The 23659-nt window shown below is 44.8% G+C and overlaps 1 protein-coding gene across 3 annotated transcripts in view; it reads left to right on the top strand.

The window, feature by feature from the left end:
- The window catches only part of WNT5B (Wnt family member 5B), a 314129-nt gene that overhangs the window by 134972 nt on the left and 155498 nt on the right, over positions 1–23659 (top strand). For 2 of the 3 annotated variants that reach the window (XM_068277238.1, XM_068277239.1), the window contains exon 2: positions 6649–6773. The exons of the other annotated variant lie outside the window; for it this stretch is intronic. In XM_068277238.1, coding sequence (XP_068133339.1) covers positions 6771–6773 — 3 coding nt within the window. In that variant the 5' untranslated portion in view covers positions 6649–6770. The remainder of the gene's footprint in view (positions 1–6648; positions 6774–23659) is intronic. 3 annotated transcript variants of the gene reach the window in all.

Below are 23659 nucleotides of genomic sequence, written 5' to 3'. Positions count from 1 at the left end.
GCCATTCAGAGGCGGCCTGGTGATGCGCTGATCCCACTTTTTCTGCGCAATTCTTAATTTTACTGGTAGCGCGCCCAGGCTATGCATATGCATAGGTAGGATTTAGTTAGTGTTAGGTCCCCTCCCATGGAGGAAAGACTTCTTCGACAGTGGGAGGGACGAGTACCTAACAAATTGCATGCAAGCTTGTTAGTGGAAACTAACATCCTCCAAGTGGTAGACAGGTTGTATGTGTGCTCATTGTGTATTTGTATCCCATGAGTGGGGTCTGCACTTTTTTGCAGGTAAGCATTCATCTGTTTTTAAGTAGCGCTGTTCATTTCTTTAATATGTATATTAAAGAAGAGAGTTAATTAAATGACAAATAAGCCGGCGGCAATGTGACAGATCAAGCCGCCAGCTTGCTTCGTGTCTCGCTCTCCTCCCCCCTTGTCCTCTCTCGTATACAGCCCTGGGGAGGGGACTCGTGTCCCCCCCAGAGTCTTTCGTCGCAATAAAACAAGCAGGATTCCCTGCCGTGACGAACGACTCTGGGGGGGGGGGGGGTTCACGCATGCCCCCCCCCCAGGGCTCTATACGAGAGAGGGCAAGGGGGGAGGAGAGCGAGACACGAAGCAAGCCGGCGGCTTGATCTGTCACATTGCCGCCGGCTTATTTGTCATTTAATTAACTCTCTTCTTTAATATACATATTGTTACCACCTACAGCGTTTACATTCAGTTAGCCGGGCGCATTACATACAGTTTAGCCGGGCGCATCCGGCGTTTACATTCACAGTTTTGTGATTGAAATTAGCAACAACAGCGCCACCTGCCGGATGCGCCCGGCTAACGGATAAGTACCATATATTTACTGACCTAGTGTGACCAGCTCTATCAGCACTGCTGTATATGCTTACAGTGTTTCTGTTGCAGTCCACGCTTCCATAGACAGCAGTTGGGATGCATGTTAGTATGTAGCACTGCCAGTAGATGCATTGGAAATGGCAGCAGTGCCTCATTCCTAGTTGCTGGGGAAGATAGATGCAGTCCTACTGTTGGGTTTAAAAATGCATTTTTCTTCCAAAACTTGAAAACAGATTTTTGCAAACAGTTCAAACTCCTTTTATAAAAGTTTATTTTTTGGCATGTTCCCACAAGGCATCTACGTACCAAAATTTGGTGACAATAGCAGTGGTGGAGGATGGGTGTTGGAGGGGTTGTGGCCACAGGGGTACCTTGTCCAACTTGATGTGGTTTTATCCCAGCTTGACTCAATTTTGTTAGTTATTTTTTATATAAAGAAAATTGTGTCCCCTTCTGTGAATTAGCACCCCTTGTAGTGCTTCTATACACACTTTTCAATTCTATATAAGAAATCTGTCACTCTCCAATCGCTGATTGCAGCCAAAAGCATAAACCCAGCTAAATGGAGACATCCAGATTCACCTACCCTTAAAGAAAACCCGAGGTGGATTATTAAAATCTTAATAGGACCCAGAGGCATGTCATGTGCATAATGACATGACTCTGTGTTGTAATATCGGCGCAGCCACCCCCCCTCCCCCCCCCCCCGAGCTTTGCTGTCCCCTAGATTGGAGGAAGCTAGTGGGGGGGGGGGGGGGGGTTTGTATAGAGGCAGCGATGTGGAGGAGGCTAATGACAAGCCCCATGTAAACAAAGCAGGCTAGCGACAAGCAGATTGTCGCTAGCCTGTTGATCTTTTTAGAGGAGACAGCAGATTGCGGGGGGGGGTCTGGGCGATATAATGACACAGTGGCATGTCATTATGCACATAACATGCCTCTGGGTCCTATTAAGATTTAAATAATCCATCTCGGGTTCTCTTCAAAGAGTGCTTACTCAGATTCCTGATTATTAAAGACAAGGAGGAGCAAATTGCTCTCCAACTGGACAGGTCTGGAAAGTGGGTGGGGTGGATCAAATTTCAGGGTGTGGATGAGTACAAAGCCATCATTGCCAACGTAGGGTGAGGATATTAGACATGCTGTAATTATCTGTGTACAGGTGCATACCCCTTCTCTTGATAGAGACTAGGGCCTCGATTCATCATTGTCTTTGCGATAACTTTTTCTAGTTCGTTAAATTACCAAATTTGAAGTGTATCAATTTCTAGTAGTATTCATCAAGGTTTTTCCGCATTCGGTGTAAGTTCGATAACAATTCGGTAACGTGTTGATATTTCCATTTTACAGCGGTAATTTAACACAAGGGCATAAGATTCCTGTGGAATTGTGGGTAAAAAGGCGGTCCTTTGAACACCACATAGCAACATTCCGAATAGGGCTAACACCCGGACCAGGATTCTGGAAGTGGCTCGGTAAAATCCCACAATTTGGCCAGCTACGGCTTGATAGGAGCCTTTTCTGAAAAAAAATGTAGTGCAGCTAGCAATTTAGTTAACCCTGGCAATGCCTGTGTTCTCTTACAAGATGATTCAAGAGGAATGCTGATGTCCTGGTATATAGCAAATAAATCCATTCTCTTGCAAATTGATGTAGTTCTAGACCTTATTCTTGCCCTTCTGCACCTTTGAATCACTTTCAGCTGATACATAACCACTTCAAATGGCTCCATCTTCTCTGTCAGCAATAATCTGACAGGAATAACGACAGAGCAGTGAAGGAGATAACTATTACTAAATTTAACGCTAAACCACGGCCACTTTCATTTTCATGAATTGCACTTTCTTCCGTTTTATTGCATCATTACCGAATGATTACCGAATGCTAGCTAACAGCTGTAGATAACTGATGAATCCTGAAATCAACTTAACGAGTTTGGTATTTTACCGAAATGTCGGCAATTGATTCGATAAGTCTTGATAAATTGAGGCCTAGATCCTCCCTGTTGTGGGTGGACCCCATTTTAGGATCTGTGGTCTCCTGTTTTTCTTTCTTTATCTCTTTGTTTTCTACTCCTTTCTTCATGTGTTCCCAACATGCTTTTCCACTTGTCTCTCTAGTTCTCCTTGTGAAAAACAAGGAAAATGTGTTCACCAAAGATGTCAGCAGTTAGGTAGATGTGGAAATTAGACTTAGCGCCCTTTTGTATTTCCATTCACCAGTATACATAAGCACTATTAGGTTTGTTTCTATGGCCTCAATTAACCAGAGGTTACCGACCTATTTATCTCATGGGAGGTAATTTCCCTCCTGTGATATCTCCAAATAGCAATTCTCCAGAAGTATAGGGTGAAATATCGACAGAGAGAAATCCATGCAATAAATGTGCAATAAATAGGTGATAGTTATTCGTTATTTTTTACTCACAATCACAATTCACCAGGGAAAAAAGGGGGCGTGACCATTCGTTATTTTAGATCTATTTATCACTTAACCACCCTGGCATTCTATTACCTGTGCCAGGGTGGCGGCGCAGCAGTTTTTTCTTTTTTTAAATCATGTAGCTAGCCTAGCGCTAGCTACATGATGCCCCCCTCCCTACGGCGTCCAGCGCGTAGTTCCGATTCTGGCAATTAGAATAGACACCTCGCAGCAAGCAAAGTGCTTGCTGCGTGTTTGAAAAAAAAAAATTAAGCAAATCGGCCCAGCGGGGCCTTAGCGGCGCCCTCCAGCGGTAATGGACGAGCTGAGCTCGTCCATACCGCTAAGGAGGTTAAATGTACCTGGCGATATGTGGTTTTTCTCACGACTGCTGCAGCTAGTTTACTAGCAGCACACAGCTTATACTGTACATATTTCAGGCACCAGAGAGCAGCCCATTTACATTATTAAGCATATTAAGCATTTACAATATTAAGTGCAGTGTTCTCCCCAGAATTTTTTCCCAGCTGGGTGGCATGAAATGGTAGCCGGGTGGCATGAAATGGTAGCCGGGTGGGACGAGATGAGACTGTAGGGCCAGTGCTTCTTTGATCAACCCTGCTTACAACATAGGAGGAGGTGAGCCAATGACAGCTGGGTGGTGACCAAAACTAGCCGGGTGGAGCACCTGCCTAAAAGAGCCTGGGGGGAACACTGAAGTGGATGGGTGAAACGAAGGAGGAATCTGGATACATTTTTCATCGGGAGGGAGTGTGAAAATGTATTCAAATACCTCCTCTATTTCACCCATCCACTTAATATTGTAAATCCTTAATATTGCTTAGTATGCTTAATATGCAGAACGGAGGGAGGGATTTGTAATGGAAGGAGAGGGTCAAAAAACAGGGAGCGAAACCCTCTGCGGTCACATTCTGGTAATAACTTCCTGCTCCTACCCACAATCCTTTACTTCCAGCATCCAGAGAGGCAAAGTATTGCATGCAAATCACTAACACCGCATAACTATCGACCGTTTATCTCTCGGTTTTCGCATCCATATGGCACCATTATCGCCTGCTACCGAACACTCCTCTTTCTATCCTCTCACAGTGGTGAATTGCACACAAAGGGCTGGGGCACACCAAGCGGCTTTTTGAGCATTTTTGCACCTGCTTGCGGCTGCGGATACGCTAGGGTAATGTATTTCAATGGGGGTGTGCACACCACAGCGGGAGGCGTTTTGCAGAAACGAATCCTCCCGGGGTGAGGCATTTTTTGGATTGCGGAGGCGTTTCTACCTCAATGTTAAGTATAGGAAAACCGCAAACCGCTCTGAAAAACGGCAGATCAGAGCGGTTTGCCAGGCGATTTTGTTACAGAAGCTGTTCAGTAACAGCTTTACTGTAACAATATATGAAATATGGTACACTGAAATCCGCAGCAGCAATCCGCAAAATGCTAACAAAACGCCTCATAAAAATAAAAAAAGTGTTTAAAAATCTGCTAGCATTTTGCGGATCTGCTAGCGGGTTTTGGTGTGCACCAGGCCAAAGTGTTAAAATACCGCATGAGATAAAATACCGACCTTTTATCTCGTACTAACTCTCCTCTGGTGAATTGAGACCATTGTGTCTGAAATACTGTGATTTTACAGCAGTGTCAAATATTCTGCAGAAACCTTATCTGTATCATGAGAATGTTTGTTACTGCAGACACTTGTTATGATGCTGTGATTTATTTTTTTCCTTTCCAAATAAAAATTCTAGAAAAAAATAGCATGTTTTGATCTGAAAGTCAGCATCATCAATTTCAGTATAAAATTGTAACTAAAAGTATACAGTAATATCTGGTTTCCTGAATTCCATATTGCAATGGCAAAATCTGGCCCAGGAAGCAGAATGCTGCACTGCTGATCCTCCATTTTACTTTTACTTCTCAGGGCTCTCAGATAGGAGAGGAAGATTGCAGGATTGGCATCTCTGAGTGGAGATTTCTGCTGTGTGGTTTTCCTAGGTAAAGATGGCACTTACCACACAGAGAAGGGGAGAGAGCTGAACTTCCTTATTAAGAAGACTAGCTGGTTTTGAAGACTCATTAGAACCTTATTTTGCATGACAGAAGGCAGAGTACCAAGGGTGTAGAAATATCACAATTTTCTGTTCTTTATCCAAATTCATGTTCACTTTAATGGTATTTGTTTTACCAGCTCATGGATGGATGAGGTAGATTGCGACTTTCATAGTTTAATTATGAGGAGTCGAGCCGCTATTATTATAAACCTGAAAATGTGGGGGTTTTTCGTGTTTTTTTTTTGCATTTCGTACTGAACCGGCAGGCCCACCAAGTATGTGGATTGTTACCGTTGGCCTCGCCACACCTCCAGCAATTGCCATCTATGTCTGGATTAAACGTACTACATCTGACCAGATCCCGGTATCATCTAGTGAATATTTTGTAGTTCCATTCTTGTGCTGCAAGTGACGGAGACATCTTGTGTGAAAGCACAATGTGACTATGGATTTAAACAGATTTGATATAATCTATACTTAGACCCATATAGCCAATGTATGGAGTCCTGAATGAACATGGGAATGAAGTTTGGGAGGAAATGAAAACTTCTCTTGTTGAGAATGTCCAGCCTGGGCATATGTCCTGGAACTATGCTGTGTCTCATCCACCCTTGTCTTCTTCCACCTCTTCTGCAACTACAACCCCTATTACAAATGTCAATTTTAAAGCTCCATACTTACCTGAAGATGTTCTCCCGAGCTCTGTCAACCAAAGGATCATATTCTGATCCCTGCCAACCAACAGAGCAGCCATGACGCTATCATCAGCCTCGGGCTGACAAAACACATGTTGCTATGGGGTGAGGGGGATGGAAAGAGATGAGCACGTGTGGTAGAGCGGTATCCAACAGGCAGGTGAACAGCGGAAACAATGGTTTCAGAGAGTTCTCAGGCATTGCTGAAGATCTGACAAGTCAGATCTTTCACAATCATCATGCGGCGACTGTATCCACCCGCCAAGTAACTAAAGATTTGTTTGTTACCGGCGATTTTTATCGCTCGTTCCTGCCGTCGATTTTGCATACTTAACATGCAAATCGACGTCAGGAACGATCGAAGCCCAAATTGAGCATGTCGGAAATAGTCGAATCGATCTCGATCAACCTGCGGATCGAGCGGGAAAACACATGGTGTGTACCCAGCATAAAGATGAAGCTGACTGTCAAAAAATAAACAGTTAAATGGTTCTCAGAATGGCTGTTTCCCCTCCATTAAACCATCAATGCTGGAAGTATTTATACAGTAGATATGGTACTTGTTACATGGCCTTATTTTTGTTCAGTAAGTTTGATGCTGATGTCTTATTTTTTGCAGGAGACTGACATTTTTCACAGCGCTAAACAGATGATATAGTTGTGTCGATAACTGACTCTCAAAGAAGCTTACAATCTATTCCCTAGTGTTTCTGCTGTTCCTAGAATACTCTAAGGCCAATTATGGTGAGTCAGTCCACTTCTCTGTATGTTTTTGGGATGTGGGAGGAAACTGGAGTGAACCTTGATTGACAAACATTGTACTCATCAACATGTGTGTTGTTGTGATAGAATCAGTTGCATCCTACAGCAACATAAGAGATGTGAACTGTTCATAGACTTTGAATTGCACCACGTTATAGTGTGCTAGACTGTGCCCATTGCAACTCAACATGTCAGTGTGAAAGTACCCTAGTCTTGGAAATTTCTGTGAGGGAGCAAAACATCAAATGATGTTTTGGCCCCCAAAGTAAATGGGAGAGGAGAAAGCTATTTTTATTTTTTACACCCCATTATGTGTTTTTTGATGGTGATTTTAATACTGCTGCTAGAATTATAAACATGCGAGCTTTCAAAAATGGACTGGACTATGATTGTACTTTTCTTAAATGTGTGGCTAGAAATTCTGGTTTGGTTGATGCGCACATTTAGCACTTCCAAATGACTCATGGTTCACTTATTGTTTTAAAGTATTATACATAGGTTTTAAGCCTTAAACCGTGTCCGTATGACTGGTACATTTCTGTGACCCTGTAGAGCAGGCATGTCCATAGTCTGGCCCAGGGGCAAAATGCAGCTTGCTGAACTATTTCTTACAGCAGACCTGGGTTCAAATCTCAGTTCTTCCTGTTTAGTAGGCCAGCATCTATTTAGTAGGATACTTTGGCAAGTCTCCCTTAAGGTGGCCACACACCATACAATTTTTTAAATATCTGTTCAATTTAAGAATTGCAATCAATTTTTCTGACTGATTGTAACATTTCAAAAATATGACCAATGTACCACACACGTATGTACAATTTTTTCCTCAATTATGATAAAAATGATTGGAGACTCAGAGAAAATTGCTAGGGTGTGTATATTAATAAATTAACAATCCATCACACACCATACAATCTTTAGTAGAAATTGAAGAGAAATATCTGGCATTCCGGATCGATTTAAATCGAAAAAAACGGGAAATACGATCAGATTTTTCAGTCGAATGAAAAAAAAGCTTTCGATTTTTCGAGAGACACGATCGTTTTTATCGAATTACTGTAAAATTGGATCATTTTATTGTATTGTGGTACATTGGTCATATTGGTCACCTTAATGGTGGCCACTAATCAACGAACCAATCTTTGCTTCCTATCTATCACAACCAATCAAGAAAATCCAAATTTTGGTATGACAAAAATCCAATCGGACGACTATTTTTATAATCATCCATAATCGATTGTGCCCATCAACTGAGATTATATTCAACCAATCCGATCAGAATTTCAGATCGCTTGAATGATTTTTCGCTAGAAATTGGACTGTTAGTGGCCACCTTAACACTGCTACTGCCTATAGAGCACTTCCTAGTGGCTGTAGCTCTGGCGCTTTGAGTCCACCAGGAAAAAAGAGCAATATAAATGTTATTTATCTTGTCTCAATTCTACGTGGTCCACAGGCCGTAGCTGTGGTGCCGCATGCAGGGGCCAGCAGCAATAACAGCCACTGGTTAGCAGCTGCCACTGTGCTAACGGCATACGGTATATGGTTACCGTATGTCTCGGAATATAAGACACACTTTTTCTTCCCCAAAACTGCTGGGGGGGGGGGGGGGGGGGGGAGGAGCGGCTGCATCCTATATTCCAGAGGTATGGTTTTGGGTCCCGGAATATACTTACTGGATTTTGCCACCGAGCTCCTGTCCTCCATCTGCAGTAATCCGAGGCTGCCCGATCATCCAGGTTCATGTCTTCTGCATCACAAGGTTGCCCACTCACGAAGGATTTAGCTCTTTAGCGTCCCAACCACTGCGCTCCTCTTTGCTGCAGTCTCGGTATATAGACTGCAGCCTTCCAGTGTACACGTGCCTCTGCCAACACTCTTCCTAGTTACAGTGTCATAGGCACTTCCTGGTTACAGTGCCTCTTCTGTGGGACTCGCAGCGCATGTGCGCCTGACGTCGCGTGCACTGTAACCAGGAAGAGCCTATGACGCTGTAACTAGGAAGGGTGTCGGCAGAGGCACGTGTACACCGGAAGGCTGCAGTCTATATACCGAAACTGCAGCGGTGAGGAGTGCGGATAATGGGACACTGGACAGCTGGATCCTTGATGAGTGGGCAGCTTCGTGATGCAGAAACCCTGAACCTACATGATCGGGCAGCCTCAGATTATTGCAGATGGAGGATCACGTGAGATGCAGCAAGGGTTAGTTAGTGAAGTGTGGTATAATTAGTGGGGGCAGCAGAGGGTAGTTTGTGAAGTGTAGTTGGTTAAGGCAGAAGGGGTTAGTTAGTGAAGTGTAGTTGGCCAGTGTAGCTTAGATAGAGACACTTTAGAGGGAGTAATAATAATAATAATGGCAGTATTTTTATAGCGCCTTTCTCCTGTTGGACTCAAAGCGCTTGCGAGGCAGCCACTAGAGCGCACTCAGTAGGCAGTAGCAGTGTTAGGGAGTCTTGCCCAATGAACTCCTTACTGAATTACTGGCTTACTGAACAGGTAGAGCCAAGATTTGAACCCTGGTCTCCCGTGTCAGAGGCAGAGCCCTTAACCAGTACACCATCCAGCCACCACTGGTATAGGTCTATAAGACGCCCCTGCACCAAAGACGCACCTTGGTTTAGTTTATTGTTTTTTCCTGATTTTTTTCCCTCTAAAACTAGGTGTGTCGTATATGCCGGAGCGTCTTATATTCCGAAAAATACGGTATTTACCATGGAAATGTTTTTTTGACAAAATGTCACAAGCATAGTGTACCTAACAGCGATCAGCAAAATTGTGTTTAATTTCGCTAGTTTGGCCCCCTAGCATTCCCAAGAACTGCGATATGGCCCTTGGCCTAAAAAGTTTGAACACCCCTGCTGTAGAGGGATCACATGAAGTACTGTTCAACAGATCCTTACGAGAACTGTAAACAGGCTGTAAAAGCTGAAAATTTAATACGCGATCCCTGAAAAGGTTTAGGTTAGGGGTCTTGAGAAATGTTTATGCTGACCTATTGAGGGAAAGTCATCTTACGATGGAAAGTATGAAAAGTTTTCTGTATTCTTCTCCTGGGGCTGGAGGATGTTAATGTTTCCATGGTGAATTTGATGGAAGGGATTACTGCTGAGGAAGTGACGAGCCATTGATCATCTAGCCATTGCAAAAATCCCTGGGGTCAGATGGCTTGAGTTTTATAAAGCCTTCAAATCCATCTTGGTTCTTAAATTGACTGAGGTTTTTAAATACAGTCTTGCAATTAGCAGTGATCCTTTTGTCTAAGGTAAAGATCTTTGGATGTTTGAGAAAAGAAGGTTCTGTAAAAATAGATCCTTTTTTGGGCATTTAACCAAAGTGGTGATTATCATTCTTTCTTACCATCAGCACTGTGTCATTCAGGGCAGAAGCACCTTTATGCTTGTTTTAGCTGTCTGGAAGGTCTCGAACTACTGCAGAGCTGCTGCTGTGGGGAAATACAGTTGTGTTCAAAATTATTCAACCCCCACTGAAATTGAGTGTTTTGGCAAGTTTGACATTGATTTTGATCATTTCAGTCATCTTGTTGACAATTAAATCAAAGAGGCACTTGTAAGTCAGACAAATATAACATAACATTTATAATGAAATAACCACAAATGTCTTTTCTGTGCTCACATCATTATCAGTTTTATTCAACCCCCAAGTGACATTCATACTTAGTACAACATCCTTTTCCAGTTATAACAGCTTTTAAATGTGAAGCATAGCTTGACACAAATGTCTTGCAGCAATCTACGGGTATCTTAGGCCATTCTTCATGGGCAAAAGCCTCCATCCAGTTCAGTCACATTCTTAGGCTTGCGCACTGCAACTGCTTTCTTTGAGTCCCACCAGAGGTTCTTACTCTGATTTAAGTCTGGTGACTGCGATGGCCACTCCAAAATGTTCCAGCCTTTAATCTGCAACCATGCCTAGTGGACTTGGAGGCATGCTTGGGATCATTGTCCTGTTGAAAGGTCCAACGTCTCCTAAGCCTCAGGTTTGTGACGGATTGCATCACATTTTCATCCAATATCTCCTGGTACTGAAGAGAATTCATGGTACCTTGCACACGCTGAAGCTTCCCTGTACCTGCAGAAGCAAAACAGCCCAAAGCATGATTGACCCCCCCCCCCCCCCCCCCCCCCGCCGTGCTTCACAGTAGGCAAGGTGTTCTTTTCTTCATAGGCCTTGTTCTTCCTCCTCCAAACATAGCGTTGATCCATGGGCCCAAACAGTTCTAATTTTGTTTCATCAGTCCACAGAACACTATCCCAAAACTTCTGGGGTTTGTCCACATGACTTTTGGCATACTGCAGTTGACTCTTCTTATTCTTTGGAGACAGCAAGGAGGTGCGCCTGGGAGTTCTGGCATGGAGGCCTTCATTACGCAGTGCGCGCCTTATTGTCTGAGCTGAAACTTCAGTACCCGTATCTGACAAATCTTTTTTCAGTTCACATGGGGACTTATCTCCACTTTGCGCTTCAGGTTGCGCACAGCAGTCGAAGTCAGCATCTTCTTTCTGCCACGACCAGGTAGCGTTTCAACAGTGCCCTTTGCCTTGAATTTGCGAATGACGCTTCCTATGGTATCTCTTGGTATGTTTAACATCTTTGCAATCTTCTTATAGCCATTGCCTTTCCTGTGAAGAGAACTCACCTCACCTCTTCTCTTGTCTTCCTGGACCATTCTCTTGACTTCACCATGTTTGTAAACACACCAGTAAATGTCTAGAAGGAGCTGAGTATCACAGTCATTTTAAATCTGCCTAGTTGGTGCTTATTATGCTTGATTGCTGCCCGTTAACATCTACAGGTGTTTTCAATACCTGATCGAAAACACTTGAATAAACCTCTGTTCTTAAGAGTGGTAGTCTTTAAGGGGTTGAATAATTTTGTCAATAAAGATGGAAATCACAAAAAATACATTTAATACTGTATTACAAAAACAATGTTGATGTCATTTTAGTTGCATTTGGTTCTTTAAAAAGTCCTTGTAAATTTTCCTTCTGAACACAATTACAAATGTACACTAAATTCCATAAAACCCTTTACAACATTGGGGGTTGAATAATTTTGAACACAACTGTACCTGCTGGTGTTGGATCAGGCTACGGTTTTTGCTCAAGTCAATCATAAATAACTTTATTTGCTGCTTGGCAAGTATAATCTACTGAGTGGTTTTATTTTCTGTCTGCAAACCTTGTTCAAAGGGGGCTAAGAACTTTCCACTGGTTAAAGGGCAACTGAAGTGAGAAGAATATGGAGGCTGCCATATTTATTTCCTTTTAAACAATGCCAGTTGCCTGGCAGCCCTGTTGATCTATTTAGCTACAGCAGTGTCTGAATCACACCAGAAACAAGCATGCAGCTAATTCAGTCAGATCTGACAATAATGTCAGAAACACCTGATCTGCTGCATGCTTGTTCAGGGTCTAAGGCTGAAAGTGTTAGAGGCAGATGATCAGCAGAACTGCCAGGCAACTGGTATCGCTTGAAAGGAAATAAATATGGCAGCCTCCATATACCTCTCATTTCAGTTGTCCTTTAATAATTACATAGGTTAGTCCTTCGAGGTGAGCTCTTGGGCCCATCATGGATATCCATTGAGTCTCTTGTTGTGTGTATATATTTTCTATTACCCTTCACCACAAGGATTGAGGGGAGCATGTTATGGAGGGTTCTGATGGATATTGCTGAAGTGCCACCTGTTAAAGGACAACTGAAGTGGGAAGACTATGAAGGCTGACATGTTTATTTCCCTCTGAACAATACCAATTGCCTGGCAGCCCTGCTTATCTATTTGGCTGCAGTAGTGTCTAAATAACACCAGAAACAAGTATGCAGCTAATCTTGAGGCCCCCTTCACACTGCCCAATGAAAGTCTATGGGCATTTCATACCTGGTGTGGCGCGATGCGTTCAACAGGAATTGCCCGATTTTCTGCAAGAGCGTGATGTCATGCAACTTGCACAGTGCCCGGAAGTCCTGTACCCTGAAGAAAGCCAATTGGCTGAAACGCGTAGGTGGGCAGAGACTGGACAGCAGGGAGTGTGTTGAGCCTTGGAGTCCTTGCTGATCCCTGCTATGCAGCCGGCGCAGTCCTAATTTTCGGCAACAGGACGTGAGCGCTAGAGAGCCTCACTTCCTGCTTGGCCTGCAGCCAGAAGGGAGATTACCGCTCATTGCTGTGGTAATCCCCGAAGGCTGTTTTTAGCATTGCGGTGCGATGCGTTTATCACACCGCTCCTATATCACCGGTTTGCAATGTGAAACAGGCCTGACAGATTTGACAATAATGTCAGAAACACCTGATCTGCATATGCTTGTTCAGGGTCTATAGCTAAAAGTATTAGAGGCAGAGGATCAGCAGGGCAGCCAGGCAACTGGTATTGCTTAAAAGGAAATAAATATGGCAGCCTCCACATCCCTCTCACTTTAGTTGTCCTTTAAAGTGTACCTGAGACTTTGCAATGAAAGGGATTTATGCTTCCTCCAGCCCCTGTAGTCTGTGGGTCCCCAATGTGTCTGTCCGTTCCCATCTGTTCTGCCACTATCAGAGCCGATAGTCTCCTTAGTCGCGCTCCTCCCCCTCTCCTCATAGAATAGTACATGTAGCCATCCTCTTTTGCTCCCCCTCTCCATAAGACACTACATGCAGTTACCTGTCTCATCCCCCTCCTTTCTTCATAGGTTAGTACATGCAGTCTCCTCCTACCACCATAAGACACTACATGCAATCACCTATCTCGCCTCTCTCTTCTCTCTCAACATTACAGCACATATCTCTCAGCCTAGTCAAACCTATGCAAGTTGCCATTGTCCATCAGCAGACTGTCATGAAAAAATCATGAGCAATAAAAAAAGAGAAAGATTCTCCTGTCTTACAGGGTTTAACCTTTTCTCCGTCAGCTACAGTACATCTACGTCATTTGTGGTGTGTTTGTAGGGGGAGGGTCGTGTTGTTCAAGTGTGCCTAGGGTCAGGGTCCCCGTTAACTTGTATCACTGCTTCTGATTTACAGTGTATCTTCATTTTCCCTGTTAAAAAAGTCCTCATCAAGAATTTTCTATGTACAGCAATTAAATATTTTAACAGCCTGTTTTTTTCATCATGATGCACACCAAGGGCTCCTTTTCAGTAGGGGTGATTCTCAGAGATTCCCTGCATGCGAATTTAGACGGTGAATCACAGGAACTTGAAATCAAAAGGCTGCTTCCCAATTCGGGGGGTGGGGGGATTGAGGGCATAGTCTCAGCTGCAATTTTTGGGAAGATGCATCCGAATCCCCATAATCATGTATGGCATGGCAGGATGGATTCAGATGCGTTCTCACATCAGCACAAGTGCCAATATCCATATGGATTCCGGCACAAGTAGAAATAGGGCCTGAGTTGATCCAGTAAGTTGCCTTGATTAGTGTCAGCTGTTACTAAGATGGGAGTGATTACTGTGCAAACATAGACCCCACATCCCTACAGACATGTAGGTTTTCTTGTCCCTGTGGAATGAATGTGTCATTAAGAACAATCAATCTCTGCTCTATGCAGATCTATGAACAGGGTACCTGGAGTCAGAGTCGTAAAAAATGTTCAGACTCCTGATAAATTTAAACTGCAAATAAGAAAAAAATATAAAATTTTCTATTTCTCAAATAATAGTTATCAAAAATAATATTTACAGTAATAGTAATGCTTAGTGCACAAAAATGAAATATCTTATTTTTCAGAATATAAGACGCACCCAGGTTTAGAGGGAAAAAACAAGGGAAAAAATATATATACTTAACCTGGTGCGTCCATGTTCCAGGAGCGTCTTGTAGATGTTCTCCCCCAATAATTGTCCTCCTGTGTCCCCCATGTGCCCCCTTCTTCTCCCCATGTGTCTTCCTGTGTCCTCCTTTGTTCCCCTGTGTATCCCACTGTGTCCTTCTTTGCCCCCGTCCCCACCTGTTCCCCATGTGTTCCTCGTGTCCCCTTCTGTCCCCCTGTGTGTCTATGTCCTCCATATGCCCCTGTGTCCCCTCATGTTCCCCATGTGTATCCCCCCCGTTCCGCCTGTGTCCCCTCCTGGCCCCCCACTGGTCACCTCCGCTCCCCTGTGTAAAAATAATTAGTGACAGCGCGGCTCCCCTCACACGTGATTCTGGCGACGATCAGCAGACCTCTGTTCTCCCGCACGGCTTCTGCTGCCACTAATTATTTTTACACAGGGGAGCGGAGGAGACCAGCGGGGGCCAGCGGAACACACAGGGATACAAGGCAGGGAGTCCCCGACCTTACAGCGTGTCGGCGGTTCGTATCGGTGGGCGATCGTAAGTCCCTGACGTTGGAATATAAGACGCAGGACTTTTTCTCCCCATTTTTGGGGGAGAAAAAGTGTGTCTTATATTTGAAAAAATACGGTAATAAACCAATCAAAAAACAGTTACTTGTGCTGCTGCAATAAAGCAGTCACCATATTTTTTAAATCAGATATACATATCTGATTGTGACTGTATATCTGTACACAGGAATCTCTTATATGTAATAAATAACACCTCTGACTAGTAGGGAGGGTCAATGAGATGCAAATAAATCTGTTAATGTAGGTTTATGCAAATGTTGTGTTTATGCAGCTTGAAAATAGACCAATCAAATTCTACCTTTGCAGGAGTTAATTGGTCCATTTTCATACAAAATTTGCATAATCTTGCATTAACTGAAAATTATTTGCATTTCATTGACCTTCCCTATTCACTACTGCAACATCCAGGTGAACGATTATGCAAACTGACATTCATATATTTCAATATCTAATTTAGTTTATTACAAAAGAGTAATACTTTTGTGTAAACTGCAACTTGTTTAAACAAGTGCATTTGAGTGTTAGCATGTAACTGTTGTCAGTAAAAATATTTATTAACCCTCAGTTACAAAATGACTTGTACAGTGATGATATACAAATCCATCCACGCAGACTTGGCAGATTTGTAGGCAGGCCACATAGGCCCAACCCTAGGGAACTGAGGAAGCTGGGGCAGTGTCTTGACTCCCACTGCCTGCTTGCACATCCGGCCACCCACACAACCACAGATCTTCCGCGCCATACATTTTCTCATGCTGGCATCGCTGCACATACACATGCCAGAAGATGACACCATCCCCTCGCTCGCCCGGACACCCACCCACCCAATCACAGACTTCCTTCTCTACCTGATATCCCCGCTGGCACTGCATAGAGAAGACTTGTAGCTGGTGGCTCAGAGTGAAGATAGAGCGAGCGGTGCCGAGTGATGCCCTGTATACAGGAAGTGACATCACTGTTCACTTCCTGTAACTTAAGTATACATATTTTAGGGAAGAGCAGTAGGTCTGTGATTGTGTGGCTGGCGGGGGATGGTGCCATCTTCTGGTTTGTGTATGTGCAGCGACACCAGCGATGGCAACTTTATGGAGCAGGAGGTCTATAGTTGTGTGGGCGGCCGAAGGAGATGATGTCTTGCTAACTATACTACAAGGTTTGGGGAAGGGAAGTGTAATCTGGCTACCTATCTATACTAAGCAGGGGGGGGGGGGGGGAGGGGGGGAATATACCGATATACTGCTAGATAATAATCCAAACATTTGCATTTCACTTTTCTCCTGATAGATCAAAGCGCTCAAGAGCTGCAGCGTCTGGGACGCTCTCAAAGGGCCAGCCTGCAGTGTTAGGGAGTCTTGCCTTGAACTCCTTTCTGAATAGGTACTGACCCTAACCAGATTCGAACCCTGGTCTCCCGTGTCAAAGGCGGTGCCAGGGGCGTAGCAATAGGGGGTGCAGAAGTTGCAACCGCATCCCTTGGGCCAGAGGGGCCCCCGATGGGCCCTCCCTCAACTGCAGTATTAGCTCTCTATTGATCCTGTGTTCAAAATAATCACTTTTATGGATACTTTGAATAGTGGTAATCATTAACAAACTGTTTCCCACCCCCTTCTTGCACCTCTGACACTGTAGTTGCCATTGGCAGGTTTTGGTGCGCCGTAACAATTGTTATGTATAGAGTGCTTGGTGGGCCTCAATGTAAAACTTGCATCGGGGACCACAGCTCCTTAGCTACGCCACTGGGTGGTGCCTTTAACCAGTACACAAATCCAGCCACTAGCCACTAGATATAGTGAAGGGGAGGGAGTTCTCTGGCTGCATGGCCAGCCTTTGACCTGAGCGACCGGAGCAGTCGCTCAGGGCGCCGGCTTCCAGGGGGTGAGCACGTGATGTGCATTCAACTGGCCCTGGCCGCATTTCTACCTGCTGGCTGCGGTTGCAGGCTCAAAGTCCGCCTGTGGCTGCTCCGAGTGGTAGCCCCAACCTATGGTGCTGCTGGGGGTGTTTTGGGAAGACTCCAGGAACCTGTTGCTGCCTCTTGCTGAGCCGGTGTGAGCCGTGCATGCCAGTAGCGCCGACCCCCGCTCACAGGCGTTGTCTGCGCTGCGCACTAATCAGAGAGAGACCTGCTTGTCACTCCTGACCATCTTCTGTCCCAAGCTACAAGCAGAGAAGTAAGATTCCCCAACTGCCTCTCGGTTGGGGAAGTGTGTGTGGGGGGGGGGGGGGTGCCTATATACGCTAAAGGGGGATCTGCTTGTATACTACACTATTTATCTGCCTAGCTATATACACTAAAAGGGGGATCTGTTTATATATACTAAAGGGGGGATCTGCCTATATACACTAAAGGGGGGAGGGGGATCTGCCTATATAAACTAAAGGGGGGATCTGCCTACATACACTAAAGGGGGAGAATCTTCCTATATACACTAAGAGGGGGAGGAGGATCTGCTTATGTACACTAAAAGGGGATCAGACTATACACAGTACACTGGAGGGGATTGTCTGCCTATATACACTAAGGCCCCGTTCACACTGCACGCGTTTCCAGCCGCGTTTTGGAAACGCATGCAGGTGGCCGACATGCACGACATCAGACATTGCATGGAGTGCAATGTCTGATGTTCACACTGCATGTGTTCCGGACCTGTGCGGTCCGGAAACGCATGCTGCACGCATTTTTTTGTAAAAACGCATGGCTGTCCCATTCACTTTTCAGTGATGGGATCAGCCACGCAACGCATACGAACGCGGATGGCGTGCGTTCGTACGCGTTGCGGTCCGCATGCGTTGCGGTCTGCGTTCTGCAGTCTGAACGGGGCCTAAAGGGGGAATCTGCCTATATATACTAAAGGGGGGTCTGCCTATATACATTAAAGGGGATCTTGCACGTGCGTGCGCGCGCACAGAGTCTGAATGGGGGGGGGGCACCAAAATCTGGTTGCGCTCAGGGCGCTGTGAAACCTAAGGAAGGCCCTGTACTGGCTGTGTTTACCAGCGGGGTGTGTGTGTGTGGGGGGGGGGATGGGGGTTAGCTGGTTACCTTTACAAGGACGGGGGCATCTGGTTACCTATTCTTAGGGGGGTTGTGGCTGTTGGTACAAATCCGGCCCGGTACAAAGGCATATGCAATAGTGATTAAAAGATTAGGATCACTGTGACTTTCTGTACTGAAAACCGAAATGTAGTCAAGTTTACAGGAATGTAAAAACTAATAAAAATGTTCACATAGAGCAGTCATAAGACCAAGAGTCTGAAATAGCTGTGTGTGTGAGTGTTATTTTGAGCAAGCAGAATTTTATCGGGGTTGAGCCTCCTTTACTAGCGTGCATCCTAATTAGAACCCGACGGGATGCGAGTCCGTGTGAAATAAGAGCCAGCTGCAGTGTTCTGGCACAGAGGCCCAGACTTGTCTGCAGGTAGCGTAGCCTCAGAACACATAAAATGCAGCCAGCGGGACTCCTCTGGTAAACATCAAAGTCTGTGCATGTCAAATGTGACGGCTGGAGGCTCCTGACAGCGCAGACAGAGCGTGGCTGACCTGCCAGCGTCTACGGTGAACCTGCACGAAGAATTACATTTCAGAGTGGTGTGCAGATTAACTCGTGTGCTGCCTGAGTCTGGTGGAGGAGCAGATAATCAGAATTTGTTGAAATTTGCAGTGTTTGTAAGCATATACAAAGCCCTGCTTTTGTAAACTGACATGTCTGCTAAAGTGCAGGCTCCACAGACCTTTAGGCCTCGTTCACATCATTTAGCGCAGATGGCTGTGCGAACGGAACGCAACGTGTCCGATCGCACGCCATCTGCGCTACTATGGGCTGCGCTGCAGATCCCATACATTACAATGAATGGGATCTGCGCTGCAATTCCCAAAAATGCATGCAGCACGCGACAGCGCATATGATGAGAACGGTAGAAGGGCTGTCTATGCCCTTCTACCGTTCTTGCGTGTCGCACACAATACGCGCTGCCAAAATGCGCACGGCAGCACGTATAGTCTAAACGAGCCCTTACCTGTACATCCAGGGAGTATTTGCGAGGCTGAGAGTACTGTCAGTTTTCTGAGTGCATTTTTCTGCCTGTGTTTTCTGCACAATATGGGTGTCTGTATGTGATAGAGAAAATGCACGCAGTTCTTCACTGCTGGCAGTTTTTCTTCTGCATGGGAAAAACACATTCAAGTGTGAGCTAGCCAAATGATTAATATTGGTTCTCAGTTTTCCTGTGCTGGAAATGCACATCAAAAACCATTAAAGGGAACCATAGATGAACCTGAGATGGGAAAATGAAAAAGATGTTATACATACCTGGGGCTTCCTCCAGCCCCATACGCTCTGATCCATCCCACGCCGCCGTCCTCCGCTGCCTGTATCTACGAGAACCGGCTCCCGACACTGACGTCATTTGAGCCAGCTACGCAGGAGAAGTGCGCCCTCTACATATCTCTCCAGCGGCTGCTGCAGAGATACGCAAACAGCGCACTTCCCTTACGCTTAGACTAGTTCCGACTGACGGAATAGCGGGGACCCGGTTCCTGTAGCTGCGGGCAGAGGAAGATGGGGGCGTGGGAGCGATCGGAGCATATGGGGCTGGAGGAAGCCCCAGGTATTTATAAAATCTTTATTTTTTTCATCTATGGTTCCCTTTAACCACTGTAGCCCAAAGTGTTGTTCACGTTATGCATCCGAGCAACTTTCACCTCCCATTAATTCACCAATAACTTTGACTACTTATCACACTGAAATTATCTATATCTTGTTTTTTCCACCACCATGTAGGCTTTCTTTGGGTGATACATTTTGCTAAGAATTATTTTATTCTAAATCCATTTTAACAGGAAGATTAAGGAAGAAATGGAAACAATGCATTATTTCTCACTTTTTGGCCATCATAGTTTGAAATGAATACATGCTACCTTAATTAAAACCCACATATTTTATTTGCCCATTTGTCCCAGTTATTACACCATTTAAATGATGTCCCTATCACAATTTATGGCACCGATATTTTATTTGGAAGTAAAAGTTCAGTTTTTTTCAATTTGCGTCCATCACTATTTACAAGCCTATAAATTTAAAAAATTATATTAACATACTCTCTTGACATGCATATTTAGGTAACTTAGGTAACTATTTGTTGTTTTTTTTTTTATTAAAAATTTTATTTGGGTAATTTTTGGTGTGGGAGGTAAACAGGTAATTTTAAATGTAAAGTAATGCATTTTTTTATTAAAAAATGTATGTTGGATGTAGTTTTACAGTCAAAAAGTCCTGGAAGCGAACGATCACACTTCCAGGAACTAGAATGAGGACTGGGAACGTTTTTTTAAGCACAAAGACCGCAGCATCTGATAAGAAGCCATAGATTTTTCTCGGGGGGACTTAGATCGATGAGTGGGAAGTATATTCCAATTCATTGATCGGGGGCTAACGGCAGGCAGCTGGAGCGCGCCTCATTCAGCTGCAGCAGCACAGTCAATCTGGACAAACATATTTGTCCAGATGGGCTTAAGTGGTTAAGTTAGGGCTCGTTTTCATTATTGCAATGCAGAGCCGTGCGCTCAGCATGGCTCTGTGTCGCACGTGACTCCCGGGGGCCGGTGCTTGTGATCCCATTCATTATAATGAATTGGATCGCATGCGCAATTGCCCCAAAATGCAGGCAACCATTCAGTGGTGAATCGCAGTGCATGTATGGAAACATCGCTTTTCCGTAAGTGCGGCTGAAAGCACGCATATGGAAATGAGGCCTTAAGGCTGAGGTCACACTTGTCCATGCAGAAATGCATCAGTTTTCTGCCATGAGCTTTTCTTTGTGTTTTTTGGGTGTGTTTTATATGAGTTTTTTCATGTGTTTTGTAATGAATATTCGTATTAGTCAATTGAAATAAAATAATTTTAAAAAATGTTTCCAAAAAACCTTACCAAACACTCACGCGGTTGCATCAGTTATTGATGTCCCACACCTAAGAACTCAAAAAACCAGGGCTGTGGAGTCGAGTCGAGGAGTCGGAGCAATTTTGGGCACCCGGAGTTGGAGTCATGGTTTCATAATCTGAGGTGTCGGGGTCGGATGATTTTTGTACAAAATCCACAGCCCTGTTAAGTATTAGACTAAGAAGTCGGAGTCGAGGAGTCGGAGCCATTTTGGGTACCCGGAGTCGGAGTTGGAGTCGTGGTTTCATAAACTGAGGAGTCGGAGTTGGAGTCGGAAGATTTTTGTACCGACTCCACAGCCCTGCAAAAAATCTCACATCACATCATTGATGTGGCCCAACATTATGTGCGTTTCCGCATCCCCTCCCCCCAACGTTTAGGTAACCAGAGTGTGCCCCTGTTTAGGTAGCCAGAGTGCCCCCGATTTAGGTAGTCAGTGAGCTACCCATTTCGGTAGCTAGAGAGCTCATCCCTGTAGGGAGCCTTAGAGTACACCGTTTAGGTAGCCAGAGTGTCCCTTGTTTAGGTAGCCAGAGTGCCGCTCATTTAGGTAGCCAGAGTTCCTCCCATTTGGGTAGTCAGAGAGCCCCCTGTGTAAGTAGCGAGAGAGCTCACCCCTGTATGGAGCTTTAGAGTACCCCCCGTTTATGTAGCCAGAGAGCCCCCTTCCCCGTTTAGGTAGCCAGAGAGCTCACCTCTGTAGGGAGCCTTAGAGTACCCCCATTTATGTAGTCAGAGTGCCCCCCTCTTTAGGTAAAAAGAAAAAAGACTGGGTCTCCACCTGGATTTATGGCCGACTGGCCAGTTTATTGTCAATACCACAGACAAAAGCACGTTTCAACCAGTGTTGTCTTTTTCAAGTGGACCCCTCTTTAGGTAGCCAGAGTGCCGTGTTTAGGTAGCCAATATGAAATACATATATCTGCACACATCAATGTAAATATTAGGTGTGCAAACCGCAGGAGCAATACTGCAGACAATCAACTAGACTTTACATGATGTGGTTTTTCTACTACGCACTAACAGCACTGCTGACACGTTTGGGTACCAATGCTGACTTCCAGTTGCATTACATAGAAACCGGAGGGTGCTCGTTCCATTGGGATCAATGGTTGAACACTGTGGCAAAAGAGTTCAAACATCCCTGTGAATTAGCCTTTAGGCTCTCTACAAAACATGGCCATAAAGGGGGGGGAGGGGTTGCTGCATATGGAAGTGGAGGCTGTAAATAGAAAAGGAAGGCTAAAAATAGAGAACACTACACATAAGAAGGAAGCTGCCTCGTAAGCCATAAAAAGAGAAGGACTGGTTTACATGGATGTTACACATGGAAGAGGGGGCTGCACATGGAATGGGAGGGCAGCTGTTGCACAAGGAAGGGGAGCCACGGGGTGAAAAAAGTATAAATCCGCCCTTGCTGATGGCTGCATTGTTTTGCACTGCATCGATTGATAGTAGCAGTTCAGTTGAAGGAAACCTAAGCAGAATGTGAAAAAAAAAAAAAAAGTTTAACTTACCTGGGGCTTCTACCAGCCCCCTGCAGCCACCCTGTGCCCACGTCGTCACGGAACGATCCACCGATACCCCGTAGTGACTCAGTGTAGTTTTTGTCGACTCAGCCAAGTAAATGTCCCTGACCATGCGCATACTCGATCACACTCCCGCTGCCGGGAGCGTTATGGAGTGCGCACATGGCAAAAGCCACGCAGGCGCAGTGGCTATTGACTAGCTGAGTCAATGAAAACTAAACTGAGTTGCTGCGGGGGACCAGTTGATCGTTCCGTGACGGCGCGAGCACAGGGCGGCTGCAGGGGGCTGGTAGAAGCCCCAGGTAAGTTAAACTTTTTTTTTACATTCTGCTTAGGTTTCCTTTAACTTTCAAATAAATGGCTTCTGACTTTGGACCTGATTCAGTAAACGGTGCTAACCCAGTTAGCACGCCTATAGGCTTTGGGCGTGCTAACTAGGGTGCTAAGTAGTTAGCACATGCAAACTACTTAGCACCGTAGTTAGCACATGCAAACTACTTAGCACCGTAGTTAGCACATGCAAACTTAGCACCGTAGTTAGCACATGTAAACTACTTAGCACCATAGTTGGCACATGCAAACTACTACTTAGCACCGTGCTAACTAGAGTGCTAGGTAGTTTGCACGTACTAACTAGGATGCTAAGTAGTTTTCATGTGCTAACCACAGTGCTAAGTAGTTTACATGTGCTAACTACGGTGCTAAGTAGTTTGCATGTGCTAACTACTTAGCACCATAGTTAGCATGTGTAAAGCATGTTAGCACATGCAAAGTGGCTTTTCACTGGCATGCTAACACTTAGCACCCTTTTCGGAATCAAGCCCATTGAGTGGTATAAGATGGTTAAATGATCGGTTCCCAATCTATACCGGATCTGAGAGTTATCAATGATTTACTAATTCGGGGACCTGTTATACAATGTATGACCACTAAAACATTAAATAAATGTTTAAATAGTGAATGAACTTCAAATTTTAATAAAAGGTAAAATACATTATGCATATTCAACAACACTGGGCACTATTCAACCACGCATCTCACATCAACACCCTAATCAT

This window comes from Hyperolius riggenbachi, chromosome 3 (genome assembly GCF_040937935.1).
Source record: "Hyperolius riggenbachi isolate aHypRig1 chromosome 3, aHypRig1.pri, whole genome shotgun sequence".
In the NCBI taxonomy this organism is placed as follows: Eukaryota; Metazoa; Chordata; class Amphibia; order Anura; family Hyperoliidae; genus Hyperolius; species Hyperolius riggenbachi.
Note: the sequence above shows the minus strand (reverse complement) of the source record. Positions and strands in the feature narration are given on the sequence as shown.